The sequence below is a fragment of the Chenopodium album genome, chromosome 17, assembly GCF_948465745.1.
Source record: "Chenopodium album chromosome 17, dcCheAlbu1.1, whole genome shotgun sequence".
NCBI lineage: Eukaryota > Viridiplantae > Streptophyta > Magnoliopsida > Caryophyllales > Amaranthaceae > Chenopodium > Chenopodium album.
Genome location: NC_137850.1, coordinates 46,666,586 through 46,689,520, shown reverse-complemented (window position 1 = coordinate 46,689,520; position 22,935 = coordinate 46,666,586). Strand labels below are relative to the sequence as shown.

The following is a 22,935-nucleotide window of genomic DNA, read 5'->3' as shown; positions in this document are numbered from 1 at the left end:
GCAAAAAATTCCTCAAAAGTACACTGTATTTAAAATATTTTACAAGTAAGCACAATCCCGAGTTAATAATGTACGTAGTAATAGAGACTTAATAATTACTTCCTCTGTTCTTTTTTACTTGATCTGTTTCTTTTATCACGCTTGCCAATGCAAAACTTTAACGATCAATAACTTTAATTCTCCATAAGTAAAAATTGCAAAAGTTATATATAATGATAATACTTATTGAGACCAATTCAAAAAGATCTCACATGAATATGTTTTTCCTTATATACTATTCACAAAAGACGGTCAAAGGAGGGGTGATGAATAGTGTAAAAGTCAAAGCGGGTCAAGTAAAAAAGAACGGAGAAAGTATACAATATGCACTCGTAGTCCCGAACAAATTAAATTTTAATCCGTATAAATTAGCGTCAACCCGTAAAAATAACAAAACGAAGGGGAATAGATTAGTGCAATATTAGTTCATAATCACCCCCAAAACCCCAAAAACACTGTCAGTTTGACAAATTTCACCATCAACCTTTCAACCATAAATCCATCTGATAAAAATGCTTATCCAGTCAATATGCCTAAGAAAACTGTGTGCTGCTACTCATACAACTGCAGCAATGGCTGCTGCAATCTCCCTTGCTCACTCCACCATCTTCCTTTCTAAACCTTCACTCTTTCTCTCCAGAAATCGTGTTGCCGCCTTCGCTTTCTCCACCTCTTCCGCCGTTTCTTCCGACAATCTCCGCACCAAGAAATGGCGGCAACCTGTAATGGCGGCATCTGCTGTTGAGCTCGGCGGCGTTAAGATTTCCAAAGAAGGTCAGTTACCTACTTCTCAAAATTACTTCTTTTTTGAGTTCAATTGATCTTTTCTAATTTTGGGATTTTCTGTTTTTTTATTTTTTTTTGGGTGGGGAATTGCTGTAATTTGAATTAGGGTATGACATCATGAGATAGATTGAACTTGGGTAATTGGTAATCTGCTTTTTTGGTGTGTAATATGGTTTATATATATTAAATTGGTGATTTATTGTGTTAGTTTTTTCACGGGGTTTTAGTCTTTTAGAGGGAAGTAATAATTGCTGAACAAATTATATGCAATTGAATTGCGGAGTACTCTATTGAAGAATTTGGTTGCTTTACATGGGAATGTAGTAAAGAATGGAACTACATGTAAATATACAAAAGAATGAAAGTGATTATCATATGACTGAAGATTCAATATTTCGTCTTTTTTGGTGTTCTTATTGTTCTATCCGACGGGGATTCAGATGTGGTGCGCGATGATCCCACAAACAATGTCCCTGATACAATCTTCACAAAACTTGGGATGCAACTACATAGGAGGGATCAACATCCACTTGGCATATTGAAGAATACAATATATGATTATTTCGATACGAATTATTCCAACAAATTTGAAAAGTTCGAAGATCTTTGTCCAATTGTTCCCGTGAAAGCGGTATGCTTTAAACCTTAATCCGTTCATTGGCAAGTTTTTTTTGCATGATTTGCTTTATTATACGCTTGCCTGTGTTATTCATTATGTAGTCATGATTTCTTGTTTTGGTTCATGTGAAAGAGCTATTGTTACTCCATGCAAGGTCAAGCAGGGCTGTTTACTGTAAAAGGCGGGTTATCTATATCCCTGTTCAAAGGTGTATGCGTTGATTTGAGCTACTTTCCCCCCTAACCCCCACCCCCTAAAAAAGTTACTTCATATTTGGATTAATTGCATGCAATGGAGCTTTGTCAGACTTAAACATGGGGAGGCTATTTTGTTATGAGGGTCAAGCTAGGCAGTATTAGTATACTGGAAAGTTAGGCTGTCAGTACCGGATCATTCTAAATGACTATGCACATTAAGGTTAAAGATGAAATAGCTGTGAGCAGGATTACTAAAGCCGAGTTTTTGCTGTGGTGATTCATTGTTGTGCTGGTTTTTTTGCTTTATTTTTCTCCATTTATTTATTTCCTTCTATAGCTTCGAGCTGCACACTATGCTTCTTTATAATGTTAGAATCTGTCCTTGCAGAATTTTGATGATGTCTTGGTTCCTGCTGATCATGTTAGCAGGAGTTATAATGATACATACTATGTTGACTCCCAAACTGTTTTGAGGTGTCATACAAGTGCTCATCAAGCTGAAATATTGAGGAGTGGACACACTCATTTCCTTGTAACCGGAGATGTCTATCGCAGAGACTCTATTGACTCTACCCACTATCCAGTGTTCCATCAGGTTTCTTTTTTTCTGTGGTCTTAAATTAACGGGTTTTCTATTGGCTTATTGAGTTACTTCACATATTTTTATGTACTATGGTAACAGATGGAAGGTGTTCGTGTATTTTCCCCAGAAGATTGGGAGTCATCTGGCCTGGATGCTACAACGTATACAGCTCAGGATTTAAAGACATGTCTGGAGGGGTTGGCACGCCACTTATTTGGTAAATATACACAAATTGTTATTTCATCACGAGTGTTATATTAAATCTAGTGAGATACATGCATGATGGGAGTAATGCTCGTAGAAAGATATAGATAAACTACACGTTAGTAAAAAAAATAGCTTTTGTGAAAAAGGGCAGCTTTGATTGGAATGTTATGTTAATGATGGACTTTTGAGCGTCATATAACCCACTGAAGCTGCTAGGTGAATGATCTACAATTCCTTGTTATAATGTTCATAAATTACTTCTTCCATCTCTGCCCCCCCTAGACTATACATGTTGCTGTTTATCATCACATTCATTTTTCTGAAATTCTCTATTATCCTTAGTTTCTTTAGGGGTTGATGTTTTAGAGGAACTACTTCTAGCTGTTCTGCTGATTCATCTCCTTTTTGTGCAGGTGCTGTTGAGATGCGGTGGGTTGATACCTATTTTCCATTCACCAGTCCATCATTTGAACTTGAGATATTTTTCCAGGTATAGATAATTGTCCTTTTCATATATCTTTGATTATAAAATACTTGTTCTTTGAGCCTGCAAGTTAATTCTGGAAACACTGGAATAGAGAGCCTTTTGCTGTAGATGCTGCTGCAAAGCTTGCAATGGTTGTATGCATAGCTCTTGTTATTAACTGTCTCTACTGAGGGTCCAATTGAGTAGTGTTTGCATTCTGTACAATATAAGGCCAAGCAGTAAAGTGACGTGATGAAGTAATTATAATTGCAAGACATGTAAAACTATTTCTGGTCTGCTTTTCTATACCCTTCCTAGAGATAATTAGCTGAATTCGACCCATGAATTATTGTCTTTGATATGTTTTCTGTCGCATGCATTTGCAGAAGAGGTATGATCAATATCAACATCACAATGAAAAATCCAGAATTGCAACTGTATTAAATAACACCGACATAATAGCAGCAGATCAAGCTAGTAGCCAATCTTGGAAAAGAACTGTTCCAAATTACAGTACGTGATACTAGAAAAATCATAATAGTAAGGTACCCCTTGCAAACGGGATTTAAGTATCAGGAAAATATCAATACGATGTAATATTGGAGATAGTAGGAAAACTCAGTTATGTCCTTGTCAGGGTCTCAGGGATAGCTATTTGGAGTTTTTTTTTTTTTTTTTTTTTTTTTTTTTTTTTTTTTTCCGGGTTGGTATGCTCTTTTTCTATGGATCAGTAGTCCTAGATGCAATAGGATGTGGTCCAAACCCTAGAAAGTCTTACATTGCAACCGCTTTTTCCTATACCCTCCACCATGGATACAAATTTCAAATGCATGACCTGCTGTAGGAAATGCATTAATTATTACTTGAATTTCTTCTTCGTGTTTGACCGGTAGTATTTTGCTCTAATGAGTTTATGGATTCTATGTTATTGAATTTGCATCTGTTTCCGTGATTATTTTGGACAGGAAAAGTGGCTGGAAGTGTTGGGCTGTGGAGTAATGGAGCGAGAAATACTAAAGAGAAGTGGGAAAACAGAAAACTATGCTTGGGCTTTTGGATTGGGATTAGAGAGGCTAGCAATGGTCTTATTTGACATACCTGATATTCGACTTTTCTGGTCAAATGATGAGCGTTTTACTTCTCAGGTGTCACCAGATCCCCAGTGCATATTTTTTTCTCACTGTGAATTTCACTGTCAATGTTAAAGCTCTATCCTTTGTTCGTTTGTAATTTTGTTGTTCTGACTGGGCATAAATTGTACAGTTCACTAAAGGCCAGCTTGGTGTCAAGTTTAAGCCATTTTCAAAGGTAATGTAGCTAGAAAATTTGAAATATATGTTTTTTTTTCAGTCAAAATATACAAAATGTGGCATATGCTGATGTAAATTTCATTTTTCTTGGTGAAAGAATTGTCATGGAAAATTGATGTGCATTTTAAAGCTGGTTCCTCACTGTTAAGGGGAAAGTAGAATAAATGTGTGAAAATGAAAAAAATTGGCATATGCTTCAAACCAGGTGTTTGAAAGCCTTGAAATTAAACTCCTTGAATTGATTTAAACAATTAAAGGGGATAAAACCTTTCAGGATTCTACATAAAAGTCATTTCTGTAAAAATTAAGATTCGTTATGGTTTTTATGAGGCTTTAAAGAATGCTATGCTTTTTTTTTTTTTCCTTGCTTTGGTGTTTTCATTTTATTTTCCTGAATCTTAAGCAGTAAAATGGTGTGTACTATTATTATTGCTTCAAGGAACTGCTTTTTCTGCTGTCTGAACAGTAATAATTTTCTATCTGTAGTTCCCTCCTTGCTACAAAGACATGAGTTTTTGGATAAATGAGTCATTCACCGAGAACAACTTATGTGAAGTGGTCCGAGGCATTGCAGGAGATCTTGTGGAAGAGGTACATCCATCTCATATTTTCAAGATTTATTACCCCTTTCATTTTAGTTAAAGATGGCTGGTTAACCCAATGTTTTATTGTCTATTTCATATAGTGGATTCATAATTTGGTAATTTTTGTTTCACCTTTGGGAATTCCCGGGAAATATTCTTTTTAGTTGATGTGTTTCTTTAGTCACGGTTGCCAATGCATACCTTTAGCCATTGATATCTTTAATTATAAACCATTAAGAATTTATATATTTGATAGTCTAAAATTATGTATCAAGACAAATTTAACAAGATCCTATATGTATGTTTCTCTTTGTGTGTGAATCACAAAAGACAGTCAAAAGTGAGTGTGAAACTATGAATAATGCAAAAAGTCAAAACTTCTCAACTAAAAAGAAATGGAGTAAGTAATTTATTGCTTGTTTGCTACAAGGTTGTATATTGTGTTAATGAATGAGTTTGTGTATTATATCCATTGATATTCCCATTTGGATGACCATGGTTATGAATCTTCATCAACATGTTTTTTTCTTCCTAGTTTTCATAACCACTCGTTATTACCTCTGAAAATGGTAATAACTGATAATGAAAATTTAGGAATAAGTACACATGCTTGTGGTGAAGATATAATGTACATTAGTCAAAACATTTACAGAGGGCATGCATGATGTGTCATTATTCTCATTAAAATGTTTTCTACTACATATTTAATCTGTTTCTATTGCAACAACCAGATCACCTCAGAGGCTCAGTCTTTCTCTCTCTCTCTCTCTCTTTTATTTATTTATTTATTTATTTTTGTGTGTGGGAAGGGGTAAAGCTCTTTTTGCTTATGAATTTAGGTTATTGTAATTTAGTATTGATATGTTTTAATTATTTTTTCTTTTCAGGTGCAATTGATTGATAATTTTACCAATAAGAAAGGCATGACTAGTCACTGTTATCGAATTGCTTATCGATCTATGGAGCGTTCTCTTACAGATGAGGAGATAAATGACTTACAGGTATATCTTATATCTTGTTGTATCTTTGACGCTGTCTTTTTTTATTAAATGGAATGACTTCCTAGATTTCCCTTTTTTCTCGTGTTATTTGGTTGTTGGGAAATTATAGTATGATTGTTGGACTTCCAAATCTAAGCCTTCAGGACCATACTTAAACATTAAGCTGTAGACAGAGGAGTTTAGATGTGCTGCTAGTTGAAATCCCTCTCAAAGAGTGAATATCTCCTTTGTCACATGATCGGCTTTCTTTGATTACAGAATCCTTAGATCTCAATTCCCTCATAATTCATGAAGTTGTATTACAAAGACACCTAAGGGATGTTACTCATATACAACGGGAGGGTTAAGGACAAAAAACTTATGCTGTCAAGCTAATGTAACAATTTATCTAAAAAATAGAACTCTGAATTGGATAGTTCGCTTCCACTTGCTAATCAAGTACGCTCATATTTTATCTATGCAGTCAAAAGTGAGAGAGGTGGTGCAAGATAAGTTGAAGGTTGTTTTAAGATAAGAATGTGGCGCCAAGATCTATGGCTTGTGATTTCTGCCTTGTAAATTTCTTCATTCGGTATAAACTATATATGAAATCAGTTCCTTTTTGCTTAAGAGAATTCATTGGTAGTTTTCAGCTTATTAATTTTTGTGGTTTTACACATGCATGAGAACCCTTAGGAATGTGACTCTAAATTGAGTAGTAGATTTTGTTGTACCAGTATTGTACATGGTAATGATTTTGAAATTCTGCTGCTGCTGAACCTATCAGTATTCTACATGACTACAGCAATAATGTTTCCTTTGCTATTTGTAGATGCCTGCTGTTTTTAAACCTGAATATCATGCATTGTAAATTATTCATGGAGTGGATAACCTTTTCGTTTTTTTTGTTTAATGTCATAAATGGTGCAAAGACTACAGAGTAAATTTGTTTCTTTCGTTCTTTAGGTTTCTCGCTGAGTAGCTTACTGATCCTTATTTGAATTTCATACATCATGTTAATATGCCAGTGGTTTGAGTAGGCAGGCATCACTCTGGGTAATATATGATATCTGTTAAATCAGTTGAATTGAAAACGAAAAGATAATCTGGGCTTTGAGTTTTACTCCACGGTCTGGGGAGGGGGGTATTTTCGAGGTAAAAGCCCCTTGTACTTCCACTTTTTTTTTTCCTTCCTGCTTTTAGGTGTAGTTTTTGTCACATGGCCTTATTCACTTATCTATCTTACAGCCACCACTAGGCAAATAAAAGTGGTTGATGGGAATCCAAAGTGATGGAGCTTGCGAGTTCTGGGGAAGTAGGTGTAGGGGCCTCCATTATTATTTGAAGTTCTGCCAATATTAGCTGAGAGAAGAGGTAGGAAAAGCATCTTAAATTTTATCTTTGCTGGATTGTTTTTTCTTTCTCTGAAAAAGTCAATTTCTTGCTTCTAAACAAATGATCATCAATTTTCTTGGCCGTTAAGGGCGTTAACTAATATTAGATTTTGAACACGAATGTCAATCTGATAATGTTTATCCTAGAAACCAAAGTGGAGAAACAAAGTTTAGGGCAAAAAGAAACCAGAGGAGATACGAAGAGAAATTTAACTCTTGGCGATAAACCTTAACTCATTTATCAATGCAGTTGAATCAGAATGTGATGAGCCACCTTCTTCTATAGGTTGTTGTGTCATTTCCTTCAACTTCTTCGCTCTCATTCTCCTCTCTTTAGCCTCTTCTCCCACCCATAATATCTCTCTGTGCTTCCTCTATAGCTTCATTCTGAATGAGGTCCTCTATCGAAGGTGTCCTAGTCCCTTTTTTTTAGCTCCGAAAGGCACACCAGTCTTCGAATGAGTCACCAATTTTTCGTTCTAAAATTGCTCAGCATAAATAGGCCACGTGACCATTGGCTCGCTAACTGAGATCCCTTCGAGTGTTGAATTTCATTGACAGCGAGTCACAAATGCTCTTATGGCTTCATGCTCCAAGATCAATACCTGTGGAACCATTTTCTTACTATTAGGCCTTTCCATTCTATCTTTTGTTCAAGTCCTGGTGGCAGTCACTCTTCACTGTCTCCATTTTCACCATTTCTCAGAACCCAGATGCATAGGGCTTTAGATATAGAATCTAGAATCAAATTTTTAGTGAATGTGTTAGTTCAAGGTTGTTTAGTCTTCTCAGCTGAACTCTTTAAGATTATGATAATGGCCTGTGTTTGCAGAAAACTAGAAGTATGCTCATGCTCATTAAGAGTTGGAAAAGTGTAAGCATGTAAAGACTGTTATCTTGAAAATTGCATGGCCTAAAAATACAAAAAGAGTACAGTGAAGAAGGTAAAAGAATCTAAACACTAGATGAAAATTCAAACTTTATTCTTTCTGTTTGGAGTCTGGAGGTGATAATCTCTTAGCTCATTTATCAATGCACTTAAGTCCAAGTATGATGAGCCGCCTTCTTCAACAGACTTCCGTGCCATTTCCTTCAACTTCTTTGCTCTGGTTCTCCTCTCTTCTGCCTCTTTTCCTACCATGATTTCTGTCAATGCTTTCTCTATAGCTTCCTGCTTGATGAGATATTTTAGTGAAGGTGCCCTACTCCACTTCTTAACTCCAACAGAGACGCCAGTCTTTAAAACATGAGTCACCAATTTTTCATTATAGAATTGCTCGGCGAAAATAGGCCAGGTAACCATTGGCACGCCAGCTGAGATCCCTTCTACTGTTGAATTCCATCCACAGTGAGTTACAAAACCTCCAATGGCTTCATGCTCCAAAATTAACACCTGGGGAGCCCACCCCTTTATAATCAAGCCCTTCCCTGCTATCCGTTGCTCGAATCCTGCTGGCAACCACTCTTCACATTTTCCGCTGTAATTCCTTATGACCCATATGAATTCTTGTCCTGAGGCTTCTAAGGCCATTGCAATCTCATGCAGTTGAGGAGCTATGAAGCTTGCCGTGCTTCCAAAACAGATGTAAATAACCGAATCAGGCTTCTTTGAGTTAAGCCATTTCAAGCATTCATGTTCATCGATTGAAGCCTGCTTGCCTCTCTGAACCTTATCCTCTATGCTTCTATTGCTCAGTGAAACAGGGCCTATATTCCATGCCCTTCTTCCCAATTCTATTCTGAAAAAGTCTGCATAGTCTGGTTCCAATTCATAAAAGCTGTTAACAATCACCCCATAACTCTTGAGCTCTGATTCCTTGTAATTAGCTGTCCTCCTTTTGTATTCTGAATCCTCACTGCTCCTCAACTCCTCTGAGATCTGCAATCTTGTCATCTGTATCTCATGGGGAAAATAGGGAATAACAAATGTTTCTTCGTCAGAGGACACATTGTTAAAGGGCTCATGTAGCCTAATAACTTCTTGAGCACAGAGGGAAAAGGAGGACGTCCCGTGGAAGACTAGCCTCGGGATGTTAAACCTAGCTGCAATGTCAGTTGTCCATGTGAAGAACATGTCAGACACAAGGCAGTTGGGTCGGACTTTCTCCAAGTACTGCTCGAGTTGCTCTCTTAGCATCTCTGTAGCTTTGAAGAAGTTGCTCATTAATTCAGAACCTAATACTTGCTCCAAGTTTTCCATCCCTTCAGGCAGGCCAGCTTCCTGAGCCGGAAACCTGAAGGCTTCAATGTTAACAGTTGGGGCTTCGATTTCCTTTCTGCTTCCTATGGCCTTGGTGAAGGCGGCAACATTGAGAGGGGTAGTGATAATGGTTGCCTTCACACCATCACGGGCTGCAAAGAGTCTTGCTATATCAAGGGTAGGAATCATATGGCCGTGTGCCATGAATGGGAAGAGAACTACGTGAAGCTCTTCAGGTTCAGAACCCATTTTGACCTCTGATTTGGTATATAATCTCCGGATTATATGACAGTTGAGAGGTGATAGAATGAGAATGAACTTGATGGTTCGTGTTTATCGGTATATATAAATGTTTCATGTTGGCTTAAAAAGAGTATTAATTACTTTTTAACGAGGAAAGACTAGTCAAAGTTGACAGTTTAGACGTGCCAACGAGTTTATTGTATGCCTACATAATCGATTACGTCATCCCCTCTCATTCTACTAATTTATTAGTATCTCTACAATCCTACATTAAATGGTTGGGAAAAGTGACTGGTTTTCTTTCAAAATAAGAAAGAGAAGTTGGAAGAGTTTTTGCTTCTGCATTTGTTGGCAGTAGAATTTGGTTTTGAACATTGCTTGTATTCTTTATTGTTTCTTTCTTATGATATTGTGATTTGAAATAGGGGGTAATATATGCACTTTTTGTTTCAAAATAATTTGTAGATTGGAAACTTTTTGGTCAACTTGTGAAAGGATCATTAATGTAGTTAAAATTTGTGAAGCTTATCACATCAACTATGTTTATTTAGTGTGGCCTATTAGTTTTGGGCTAACTTTTTTTTTTTTTGTTTTGAGGAAATAGTTTTGGGCTGACTTGTTATATTATTGATGGAGGAATTATATATTGTGGGGTGACCTTATTTAACAAAAATGGAGTACAAAGTACTAATAAACAAAAAAAATTAGTTGATTTGTTAATTTGTTGAGGGGTGATATGTGTTTAGCAACTGTAGCATTCAAGACTTAGAATCTAGCAATAATTCCTATTTGCTGAAGTCTATACTATTATGGCCTGTGTTTGTAGAAACATAATTCGTAAGTATACTAAGTGTGTAAGCTCGTAACTTCGTAAAAGTACGAAGTGCTAGCATGTAAGGATTTTTATCTTGAAAATTCATTGTTGTCAATGGCCAAGAGTTAGCTTGAAAAGGAGTACAGTAGAGAGGGTTTTACGATACATAGTTGCTAATTTTTCTGTCGGAGGTGATAACCTCTTAACTCAGACAGCAATGCATGTATATCAGAATATGACGAGCCACCTTCTTCAACAGCCTGCCTTGCCATTTCCTTCAACTTCTTTGTTTTAATTCTCCTTTCCTCTGACTTGTTTCCCTCCATGATTTCTCTTAAAGCTGTCTCTATAACTTCTCGCTTTATGATGTTCTCTAATGAAGGTGTCCTATCCCACTTCTTAACTCCAACTGAGACACCGGTCTTCAGAATCTGAGTCACTAATAATTCATTGTAGAATTGCTCAGCGAAAACAGGCCATGTAACCATTGGCACACCAGCTGAGACCCCTTCTAGTATAGAGTTCCACCCACAGTGAGTCACAAATGCTCCTATAGCTTCGTTCTCCAAGATTAACACCTGCGGAGCCCATCCCCTTATTATTAGACCTTTCCCTTCTATCCGTTGCTTGAATCCTTCAGGTAGCCACTCTTCATTCTTTCCATCACCACCATTCCTTACAACCCAGATAAAATCCTTTCCTGATGCTTCTAGAGCCATTGCGATCTCTTGCAGCTGAGGAGCTATGAAGACTGATGTGCTTCCAAAACAGAGGTAAATCACCGAATCAGGCTTCTTTGAGCTTAGCCATTTCATGCACTCGTGCTCATCTATTGACGCCTGCTTCCCTCTCTGAGCCTTAACTTCAGCGCGTCTGTTGCTCATTGAAACAGGACCTATACTCCATGCCCTCCTCCCCAATTCTTTTCTGAAATAGTCTGCATAATCCGGTTCCAACTCATAAAAGCTGTTAACAATCACTCCATAACTCCTGGCCTCTGATTCCTTGATCCTGGCCATTCTCTGTTTAAATTCTGATCCCTCGCTTTTCCAAAAATCTTCTGAGATATGCAATCTTGTCATCTGTACCTTATGGGGGAGGCAAGGAAGAACGAATGGTTCATCGTCAGAGGACATGTTCTTATAGGGCTCATGTACCCTTATAATTTCTTGAGCACAAAGGGCGAAGTAGCTAATCCCATGGAAGACTAGCCTAGGGATATCGAACTTTGCTGCACTATCAGTTGCCCATGGGAAGAACATGTCAGCCACAAGGCAGTTGGGTCGAACCTTTTCTAAGTACTCCTCGAGCTGCTCGCTTAGCATCTCTGTACCTTTGAAGAACTTTTGGATCATCCCTACCCCTAATGATAGATCCGGGCTCTCGTATCCATCGGGCAAGCCAACTTCTTTTGTAGGAAACTTGAACACTTCGATATTGATAACCGGATCCCCAATTTTTTCACTTTCTTCATTGGCCTTGGTGAAGGTGGCCTTGTTGAGAGGGGTGGTGATAATGGTTGCCTTCACATTGTCATGAGCGGAAAAGAGCCTCGCTATATCAAGGGTTGGAATCATGTGGCCTTGACCCATGAATGGGAAGAAAACAACATGAAGCTCTTGAGGTTCATGAACATTCATGTTGATCTTTGTTTGAAATGTAGGACTATTGAGGGAAATATTAGTGGGAAATATTAGAATGATGTTAGATTACACATTACAGTATGTTTTATTATATGCGTTATGCGGTGTATATTTATGATGCATTATTTATTGGATGTTTGGATGTCAGATCTTTAGTTTCGGAACTTTATTAGGAAGTTTGTTACGTAGCATATACTTATAATATATATATATGGATGATAATGATATAAAAAAAAACAAATGTAATTATAGAGGTGTACATGTCTTTTTATTGACTGAGTTTGCCAAAGTCTTGTCTCTTCATTTATTGAGTCATTGACGGTGCAGAATTTGGTTTTGATTAGTGTATACTGTACATTGTGAAATTTGGACTCGTGTGACAATCAAAATCTAATAATTGGTGAAAGATTAGTCCTCTTTTCCACTTTTAAAGTTGGGTTGTGAAATCGACTAGATATCAAAATTCGTTTTCTTATCTAAAAAATATACACAGAATACTTTTCAAATAACACAAATTGTGGCAAGTATTTACTTTATATGTCTTTGATAATTACATTTTCTTGGTATTGGGTACCCAAATAAAATAAAATAAAATAAAATAAATACTCTGTAAAATTTTAATTTAAAGAAAATTAAATGGGTTTTGATATTTTGCATATCAAAGAAACCTACCGAAAAAGTATATATCGGGGAGGAAAATAAATTGTAAAATGTAGATTTAAGAGTTACGTATAAGAAATTTGTAAGAGCTGAGTAAGAAATTAAGCGTTAAATAAAATATCAAACATGATGTGATTTTGTTACAAGTTCGAAATCAAATGGTTGTAAGAATTACTCCCTCAGTTACATATTACTCGCAACAAAGGGGTATTATTTGTGAAACATAAAATATTTTTTTGTTGCGAGTAATATGTAACGGAAGGAGTATATCTAATGCTTTAATATAAAACATAATCGTGCTATTCATGGAAAGCTCCTTATTAGATGGAAATGCAGCCTTGATTTTAGGTGGATAAACTTCTCAACTCATCTATTAATGCACTTAAGTCTGAATATGAAGATCCACCTTCTTGTAAAGCCTTCCATGCCATCTTCTTGTACTCTTTTGCTCTGCATCTCCTTTCCTCGGCTGCATCTCCCACCATGATTTCTCTAAAAGCTTTCGCTATGGCATTTTGAGGTATGACATCTTCTACAGAAGGCGTTGTAGTCCACTTCTTAGCTCCGACGGGGACCCCAATCTTCAAAACCTGAGTTATCAACTTTTCATTGTAGAATTGCTCGGCAAACATCGGCCATGTAACCATTGGCAGACCTGCAGAGATCCCTTCAACTGTCGAGTTCCACCCACAATGTGTTACAAAGGCTCCTATGGCTTCATGCTCCAATATCAGCACCTGAGGAGCCCAACCTCTTATAATCAGACCTTTACCTGACATTTTCTCCTCGAATCCTCCAAGATCATCCTCGTTTCTAACAACCCATATGAATTCCTGTCCCGAGGCTTCTAGAGCCATTGCAACCTCGTGCAGCTGAGGAGGAATAAGGTGAATTGTGCTTCCAAAACAGATGTAAATCACGGAATCAGGCTTCCTCGAGTTAAGCCATTTCAGACATTCGTGTTCACCTATTGAAGCTTGTTTACCTCTATTCGACTTTTGCTCAATACTTCTGTTGTACAGCGAAACAGGACCAATATGCCATGCCCTCCTTCCCAAATCTTTCCTGAAATAATCTGCATAATCCGGTTCCAACTCATAAAAGCTGTTAACAATCACCCCAAAACACTTCAGTTCTGATTCCTTGACTGCATTGTTCCGCCTTTTGTATTCTATTTTGCCACCATTTTTCCATAAATCTTCTGATAGCTCCAATCTTGTCATATGTACTTCATGTGGGAGGTAAGGAAGAAGAAATGGTTCGTCGTCAGATGTAACTTTCGTATAGGGTTCGTAAAGCCTAACAACTTCTAGAGCACAAAGGGAAAAGTAGCTAGTCCCATGAAAGATAAGCCTAGGAATGTTGAACTTGGCTGCAGAATCAGTAGCCCAAGTGAAGAACATATCGGCCACAAGGCAATTGGGTCGAATCTTTTCCAAGAACCGCTCGAGCTGCTCTCTTAGCATCGCGGTAGCCTCAAAGAAATTTTCCATTTCTCCAGGACCTAGAGCTTGCTCCAGATTTTCACATCCTTCGGGTAGGCCTGCTTCTTGAGCCGGGAACCTGAACACCTCGATATCAATCAATGGGGATCCGGACTTGTTTCCCTTTTCAACGGCTGTAGTAAAGGTGTGTGCGTTGAGAGGGGTGGTGATGATGGTTGTCTTGACACCTCGCGCCGCAAAGAGCCTAGCGATGTCGAGGGTTGGGATCATGTGGCCATGGGCTAAGAATGGGAAGAAAACTGCATGGAGCTGTTGAGGTTCAGCACTCATATTGCTGATAAAATAATTGAGAGAAAAATCTAGCGTAGTTAGAAGAAGGTTTATTAGATTGATATACAATTATTGCGTTAGTATATATATATACACACTACTAAGAAGATTATGAAATGTGATCTAGAATTGCTTGGATCACCCTGGAAATGAGGGAAGCAAAATTGAAGTTGGCTGGTTATCAAGTCAATTGTTCAAGTTAAGAAAGGTATTCGGTAAAATTAAGTGTTATTAGATTGATAGACAATGATATGTTGTGTCTTGTGTGCGTATGTATATTTTTTTGAAACCTTGTGGGCGTATGTATTATGAATGTGATCTAGAATTGCTTTGAGCTTGCTCGAAATAAGGGAAGCGAATTTGAAAATGGCTGGTCATCCATTACGTCAGTTTAGGAAGGCATAGGCTGTATCTAGGGGTGTTAGTTCAAATAATCGGATCGGGTCTGATAAGGTCAGGTCGGGTAAATTTTTAAAGTTGAATTATATTAAATTATTATATCCACGCGAGTCTAAATCTGAATCAGATATTTTTCGGGTCGGTTTCGAATCGGATCGAGTCGGATGTGCTTTTGACACTTGCCTGTATCTGCTATTAGAGAAAAGTCATTTATTCTAAGTTAGGTACCTTTTTTTTTTCAAAAAATAAAGTTATTTTGAAAGATTCTAAGTTAGGTACTTAGGTTATGCTCTCTTCTAAGGTTTTTGAAAGACATGCTCTCTTCTTAGTTAAAAAAATAATAATAATAATAAATAATAATAATAATAATAATAATAATAATAAAAAAGAACGGCATTCAGAAAAATAAGCACTTCTATCTATTTAATAAAATATATTTATGTTCTACAAAAATCTTTTTAAGTTTAGTGATGTAGAGAATAGATTCCATCTAAAAAAATATCCTATCCTATATGAACGATTTGCCAATGTGGTGTTGAAAAATAAAGAAATTACTAGAATAGTGTTCACCTAAAAATATTTCTCAATTTAGCGTCCATGTAGGTTCGGAAATTACGAACCTAACTTTTTTCTAATAAAATCCTAATAAATATATATATCATCAAATTATTATTATTATTATTATTATTTTTTACACAAAGAGGTTTTTATCTATTACTTACTCAAATCTTAATCAAGGAGAACATCAGAGATTACAAAATGTAGGATTTCTTCAAGCCAAACTTTCATTTATGCATATAAGATATATCTTTATAAAGTCAAACATCAAATTTTTTATCTTAAATAATGCTTACGATATCTTAATTTTATTTAGCATTGAGCCTCATCATTAATGCTTTTGTATTTTATTAATAGTAAAAATGGATATATGCACTATGGAGTATGAATATGTAGTAATATAAATATTTAAAAATTTTCTAGCATCTGCTGACTTGCGAGTAATCAATAAAGGAGCATAACTGTACAAAGCAACTAGTTTAAGGATGTCCCTAACAATGATATGACCAAAGCTAGACATTTCATGCTTTCCCTACTTCAAATAAGTGAATTGATTATTGCAGTCCGTTTGTAGCATATTTGTTATGGATATAAATTGTCAAAAAAATATGTAACATGAAACATCAATGTTTGGAACAATGGTTAATTAAAACCCTTAGAGAATAGTATTGAGACTCCAATGATTTTTTTATTTAGACTTTAAATACGAAGCGATAAAAATTAGGTTTAGAGTTTTCCAATCCTAAGTGAACACTACTTTGAGAAATATTTTAAAGTGAACACTATTTTAGTAATTTCTTTATTTTTTAGCACCAATTTAGCAAATCGTTCATCCTATATCTATACTACTATATAAAGAGAAAGAGTCTTTTGGGTGATAAATTTGTCTTTCCCCAAAATGTCCTTCTCAATTTACATAATTACTTATTCATTAATTAATATTTTTTTAAAAAAAAAAATGAAAAAAATTCATTCAGAACTGCTCAAAAAAAAAATAAAAATAAAATCTATTCTTTCAAATAAAAAAAACAAAACTAAAAACTAACTACCCACAAACCAGAATTATTATCACTAAAAACAAACCAACATTATCTACTTTTCATAAATAAAAAAAAAATGTAACTAACCACAAACCACATTTACTTTTTATTTATTGAAAAAAACCACGTTAAACTTTGTTGAAAGATAACTATATCATGATTTTATTAAAAAAAAAGGAAAATTAATACCAATATAGTTCCCTCAAAAAAATCTACGTTACAAAGAAAAAAAAAACCTTAAAATTTATTAAAAAAAATAAAAGGAAAAATTATACATCTATCTAATCTATATACGTACTATTACCGTAGATATTTACTTTATAGTTTTCAATCTTTTATATAAAAACTCAACGATCAACAATATTTTTTAAGGTTAATTGAGGTACACGAAGTGGAGTAGATGTCCTATTGACAAATTTTTTTTCGTTCTTAAATTTAAAGTTTATGCAAGTATTGATTTTCGAAAAAATCCACAATAACAATATTATGAGTAAATTAATAAATTTTCTATAGTGTACACGCGTAGCGTGTGACTCATAGCTTGTCCTATATATATATATAAAGTGAAAGGGGCTTTTGGGAGATAAATTTCACTATCTCCAAATTACCCTTCTTAAGTTGCAAAATTACCTTTTTTTTCTACAATTACAGTTAAAATTAAAGAATCCTATATATAAAGTGAAAGGGCCTTTTGGGAGATAAATTTCACTATCTCCAAATTACCCCTCTTAAGTTGCAAAATTACCTTTTTTTCTACAATTACAGTTAAAATTAAAGAATTATTTTTAAAAAAATCTTATCATAACTACCCTATAATAACCACTCCCTTTCTTCTACATAAATTACATATTCAACCGAAACTACTCTTGAATCGATTATTTTTTCATCTAATTTCTTATATTGTACACGCGTAGCGTGTATCTCTTAACTTGTACCAGTATATAGGGAAAAAGAATTTTGGGTGGTGAATTTCACTTTTCCAAAATACCCATCTTTTTTTAAACAGAAAAACCTACTGTTCTTTAAAAAAAAAAAAAAAACTGCTAACTTGGTTAAAAAAATAACTTTCATTTTTTTCTTTTTTTTTAAAAAAATTTGTTTTTGAGGGAAGTCAAATTTTATTATTTAGCATTCATCACATCATCAGCAATTTTTAAATCATTAATTTTTTTTTATTAGAAGAAAGAGATAATATTTTGAAAAAAAGGGAAAATTGAGCTTGATAGATTGTTTATATGCACATGCACGAATTACGTGCATCTCTTAGCTTGTAGAATATAGAAGCCTAAAACCATTACAAGTATTTTCTTTTTCCCTATTGTTTAGTGGTGATTTTGCTAAAAAAGAACTTCAAATATTTCAAAATTTGTGTAAAACGGTCTCATGTTATGAGGTTAGTGTTAGACATTTTCTTTGGGCTTGGGGAACTGAAGAAATATCAGTGACGGTGGAAGTTACTAGGAGAAGATGTTCTGGTGGAGGTTTGTGTTAAGCACATGCACAGTATAACAAATGTCCAAAAACATGCCAAAATTCCAAAATGGGAGCAATGTTATGCACTGTGTATTTTTATTTGAGAGGCAACATATGTACTTATATAAACATAAACATGTATGATTTTACCTTCAGCTAGAACTAATTCAATCTAGTGTTCTCGCTAGTTTTATATTTTTTTTAATCCTGTATAGAGACATAAATGGTCTTATCATCTTCTTACAACATCTTTATAAACTTAATCATTGCTAATATTTTAGAAGTCTCAAATTAATATACGTGACTATCGTTACGGAGCACAAGAGGGTACTACTAGCATTATTGTCTTATTTATTAGACCAAAATTTGACGTATGCGGTATGAAGGTCCACAAGTTCCGTATCCATTTGGAAGACCATCTTTCAACCTTCTTGTGGTTGAAGGTTCAAGCATTTATGAGATATCTGTAGAAACTTGGCATGAACAAGACAGTAGAATACAAAGTATATGCAAAGCATATATTATATCAGTCCCCTTGTTGTATTAGAAAGCGACAAGTTAAAGAGTGATAATTTTATATTAAAAAAAATAAATGGTCCTGATCATACTCGTATAGGTATGTCATAGGGCAAGAAAATTTACAAGTCTGAAGATGTTAAGAAAAATTGACTAAATTAATCATGCATTTAAGCATGATAATGCCTTAATTCATTGATAAATGCACCTAAATTCGAATATGATGAACCATCTTCTTCAACAGCCTTTAGTGCCAACTCCTTCAGCTCCTTTGCCCTGTTTCTCCTCTGTCGCGCCTCATCTCCCTCCATTATGTCTCTCAATGCCTTCTCTATTGCATCCTGATTAACCAAATCGTCGATATAAGGATCCCAACGACATTTCTTAGCTCCTATAGGGACCCCGGTCTTTAATACCTCGGTCACTAATTTTTCGTTGTAGAATTGCTCAGCGAAACCAGGCCATGTAATCATAGGGACACCGGCAGTGATGCCTTCTAGGATCGAGTTCCACCCACAATGTGTCACAAATGCTCCTACGGCTTCATGCTCTAAGATGAGCAGCTGTGGTGCCCAACCTTTTAGTATTAGGCCTTTGCCTTCCATCCTTTGTTTGTATCCTGGTGGCAGCCACTCTTCACTCTTTAAGTCCTCATCATTCTTTACAAACCAAAGAAATTTTAGTTCAGAAGCTTCTAAAGCTACTGCAATTTTATGCAACTGAGGTACTGAAAATTGAGTCATGCTTCCGAAACACATGTAAATGACTGAATCCTGTTGCTTAGAGTTGAGCCATTGTAAGCACTCGTGTTCATCTATCGAAACTTGATTCCCTCTTCGCGCTGCTTTGTCCTCAATGCTCCTATTGCAGAGTGAAGCAGGGCCGATATGCCATGCCCTCCTTCCTAATTCTTTACTGAAATACTCTGCATAATCAGGTTCCAACTCATAGAAGCTATTAACAAATACACCAAAACTTTTGAGTTCTGATTCTTTGATAAAATCAAATTCGGTTTTGGCATCACTTGGCTCCTCTTTCCTTAAATCCTCTTGAATTTGCAATTTTGTAATCTTTATCTCATGGGGTAGAGAAGGAAGGATGAATGGTTCTTCATCAGACGAAACGTTCAAATAAGGCTTATGTAGCCTAACAACTTCCTGAACACAAAGAGCAAAGTAGCAAGTCCCATGGAACACCACTCTAGGGACACCGAACTTTGCTGCACATTCAGTAGTCCATGGTAAGAACATATCAGACACTAGACAGCTTGGTCGAACATTCTCCAAGTACTGTTCGAGCTGCACCTCTAGCATCTTGACTGCCTTCATGAAGTTCGAGACCATGCCAATCGGTATGGCTTGAGTTACGTTCTCACACCCATCAGGCAAACCACATTGTGTTGTTGGGAATTCGAAGAGCTCAACATGAATCATAGGGGATCCGACTTGTTTGCTCTTTTCAATGGCTTTGGTGAAGATTGATAGGTTATGAGGTGTGGTGATGATGGTTGCCTTGACTCCTCGAGCTGCAAAGTGCTTCGCGATATCTATGGTGGGGTTCATGTGGCCATATGCCATGAATGGGAAGAAAACTACATGGAGTTGTTGAGGTTCATCGTTAGCCATTTTTTATGAGGAAAACAAAAAATAGATCAGGGAAACTAAATGGTTAAATTGCTAGATAGCCTATATTTCTGTAATGGTTGCAAATCTTGCAATAGTATAGGTAAGAAGCATAATCTCATATGTAACACATATCATGTTCTTGTATTACTTTTAGTCCAGAATAAATTAATAAGTGGTCAGCAATTAATGGAGTATTATTATTGGGAAAGCTACACATGGTTTGTATTGAAAACATCAATAACATATCTAAATAATATTACTGTTTTCTAATTGGTTCTGTGATTAGAATACAATAAACTTTTTGTGTGGGTTTTGGCAAGAAAGGGACATTATCTAAGTGAAGAATTGGTGTAGACAACCAGTACAACGACACATGAAGTTTGTTTATGTTAATATCTGAGATAAATCAATCTTACACACATGAATAGTAAAAGTTGTTAGCTTACCTAAGATATTGACATAGGCTTTTTTCCGTGTATAATGTTTTATCCCAATAACAGCACAATCAAATATGACAAAACTCACTGCTAGGCAGATTTTGAACATATGAAACAAGCTAGGAAGCAAATTTAAAACAGAGGGTAGAAGAGTAGAAAACTTCACTATGAAATAGAGCTCAGATATGCAGCCATTATATCTCACTAGCCAAAGCGGCAAAATCCGATCACACCGTCCATTGAAGCCTAATGTATACTAGATTAGCTGACGAAAACTCAGCCAAAATCAGACCACAAAGTTGTGTTTGAACTCTATAAACAGGGTCTGACAGTCACAGACTTTCCTTGGAAACTAGATGAGCTACTTCCAAAATCAACAAAAGGAATCTAATGCTCCAAAACCCTAAGTACCTCATAATCAGTAATTAAGGTTTCTAAATGGGCCTAATAACACCAAAAAAAATAATGGGTTTGTCTATATAGAGAGAGACCCATAAACCCAAAAAATATAATCTTTGTCATTATCATTTACATTTTGAGCATTCCAAAAAATTTCATTAGTATTGTCTTATGACTTTTAGACATTAAGTACCATATACTAATCATGTTTTTGAGAATGGTAATCTCTCAACTCATTTATCAATGAAGTTAAATCACAATATGATGAACCATTTTCTTCTATAGCCTTTCTTGCCATTTCCTTCAACTTCCTTGCCTTGTTTCCCCTTTCTAGAGCCTTATCGCCGTCCATTATTTGTCTGACTGCATTCACTATGTTTTCGTGCTTCACAAGATCTTCTATAGAATGCACCACTTTCCACTTCTTAGCTCCAACAGGAGTCCCAATCTTTAAGACATGGTTCACCAATTTTTCGTTGTAGAATTGCTCAGCGAAAAGAGGCCATGTAACCATCGGTACACCAGCTGATATTGCCTCTAGTGTCGAGTTCCACCCACAATGAGTCACAAATGCTCCTATTGCTTCATGCTGTAAGATTAGCACTTGTGGAACCCATCCTCCTGTTACTAGACCTTTTCCTTGAGTCCTTTCCTTGAACCCTTGTGGCAACCATTCTTCACTCATTCGATATTTATCTTCCCTCACAACCCAAATAAATTCGTACTCCAAATCTTCTAGAGCCATTGCAATCTCTTGTAATTGAGGCGCTATCAAGTGAGCCAAGCTTCCAAAACATATATAAATCACTGAATTTGGCCTCTTCAAGTTGAGCCATTTCAAGCACTTATGTTCATCCAAGGAACACTCATCCTTTTGGCTCTTATTGCATAGTGATACGGGGCCTATATGCCATGCTCTCCTTCCTAATTGATTCCTAAAGAAGTCGGCATAATCAGGTTCCAACTCATAGAAGCTATTGACAATCACTCCATAACATTGGACCTCCGATTCTTGAATCTTTTTATGCCTTCTCTTGAGTTCAGATTGCTCTCCTTCAACCAAATACTCTCGAGGGAGTTGTGACCTTGTTAGCATAACCTCGTGGGGAAGGAAAGGAACAACAAACGACTCATCATCATTAGAGACATTGTTGTAAGGCTGGTGCACCATAATCATCTCTTTAGTACAATGTGCAAAGAGGCTAATTCCATGGAAAACAAGCCTAGGAATGTTGAACTTAGCTGCACACTCCGTTGCCCATGGGAAGAACATGTCGGCCACAAGACAATGTGGCCGCGTCTTCTCCAAGTACTGCTCGAGCTGCTCTCTTAGCATCGATGCAGCCTTGATGAACTTCTCTGCCATGTCTAAACACTTCATGGCTTGCTCCAAATTCTCACATCCTTCGGACAAACCATTTTCTACTGAAGGAAACCTAAACACCTCGATTCCTATCATCGAACCTTCATTTTTCTTACTCTTTTCAATTTCTTTTGTGAAGAATGGGGAGTTCAGAGGGGTAGTGATGATGGTACACTTGACACCGCGAGCTCCAAAGAGCCTCGCGGTGTCAAGTGTTGGGATCATATGGCCATGAGCCATAAATGGGAAGAACACTACATGAAGCTTACCTTGATAATATTCATTGACCATGTTTCTTTTGTGTAACAAGATATAAAACAGGTTATGAAAGAACAAATTATATATTATAGAGATTGTATTGATATTATACGAATTAATAAATTTAATTTGATCAGTAACATTGTATGTAATGCTAATATGAAGTAGCAAAGTAGCCACGTGATAGAGTGAACAACATTATTGTGGAATCAAAGGCCACTTGTTGCATAATCTTTTGTGAATTATTTTTTTGTATTATCTTAAATCTGATGATTGGTCTGTAATTATGCAAAACTTCTTAGTAGAAACAAAAATCCAGCTCGAAAGGTGCATTAGCAGCAGTATGAGAACAAGATTAGTTTCATTA

The 22,935-nt window shown here is 36.0% G+C and overlaps 6 protein-coding genes across 6 annotated transcripts; 1 reads left to right on the top strand and 5 right to left on the bottom strand.

Annotated features, from left to right (window-relative positions):
- Window positions 1-507: 507 nt before the first annotated feature.
- Window positions 508-6,598, top strand: LOC145588257 (phenylalanine--tRNA ligase, chloroplastic/mitochondrial-like). The gene is made up of 10 exons (XM_081644902.1): window positions 508-813; window positions 1,266-1,456; window positions 2,030-2,236; window positions 2,324-2,441; window positions 2,845-2,921; window positions 3,863-4,042; window positions 4,161-4,205; window positions 4,694-4,798; window positions 5,679-5,792; window positions 6,256-6,598. The coding sequence occupies exons 1-10, from the start codon at window positions 552-554 to the stop codon at window positions 6,304-6,306; spliced, it is 1,350 nt and encodes a 449-aa protein (XP_081501028.1). The 5' UTR covers window positions 508-551; the 3' UTR covers window positions 6,307-6,598.
- A 1,392-nt stretch (window positions 6,599-7,990) lies between these two features.
- On the bottom strand, window positions 7,991-9,688 carry LOC145588256 (scopoletin glucosyltransferase-like). Its single transcript, XM_081644901.1, has one exon. The coding sequence runs from the start codon at window positions 9,612-9,614 to the stop codon at window positions 8,139-8,141; it is 1,476 nt and encodes a 491-aa protein (XP_081501027.1). The 5' UTR covers window positions 9,615-9,688; the 3' UTR covers window positions 7,991-8,138.
- Window positions 9,689-10,580: 892 nt separating this feature from the next.
- On the bottom strand, window positions 10,581-12,174 carry LOC145588255 (scopoletin glucosyltransferase-like). The gene has a single exon (XM_081644900.1). The coding sequence runs from the start codon at window positions 12,060-12,062 to the stop codon at window positions 10,596-10,598; it is 1,467 nt and encodes a 488-aa protein (XP_081501026.1). The 5' UTR covers window positions 12,063-12,174; the 3' UTR covers window positions 10,581-10,595.
- Window positions 12,175-12,955: 781 nt separating this feature from the next.
- LOC145588254 (scopoletin glucosyltransferase-like) lies at window positions 12,956-14,574 on the bottom strand. Its single transcript, XM_081644899.1, has one exon. It carries the CDS (start codon window positions 14,498-14,500, stop codon window positions 13,070-13,072), a length of 1,431 nt encoding a protein of 476 aa, XP_081501025.1. The 5' UTR covers window positions 14,501-14,574; the 3' UTR covers window positions 12,956-13,069.
- A 3,921-nt stretch (window positions 14,575-18,495) lies between these two features.
- Window positions 18,496-20,289, bottom strand: LOC145588253 (scopoletin glucosyltransferase-like). The gene has a single exon (XM_081644898.1). It carries the CDS (start codon window positions 20,109-20,111, stop codon window positions 18,657-18,659), a length of 1,455 nt encoding a protein of 484 aa, XP_081501024.1. The 5' UTR covers window positions 20,112-20,289; the 3' UTR covers window positions 18,496-18,656.
- A 792-nt stretch (window positions 20,290-21,081) lies between these two features.
- On the bottom strand, window positions 21,082-22,604 carry LOC145588251 (scopoletin glucosyltransferase-like). The gene has a single exon (XM_081644897.1). It carries the CDS (start codon window positions 22,599-22,601, stop codon window positions 21,147-21,149), a length of 1,455 nt encoding a protein of 484 aa, XP_081501023.1. The 5' UTR covers window positions 22,602-22,604; the 3' UTR covers window positions 21,082-21,146.
- Between the last annotated feature and the right edge of the window lie 331 nt (window positions 22,605-22,935).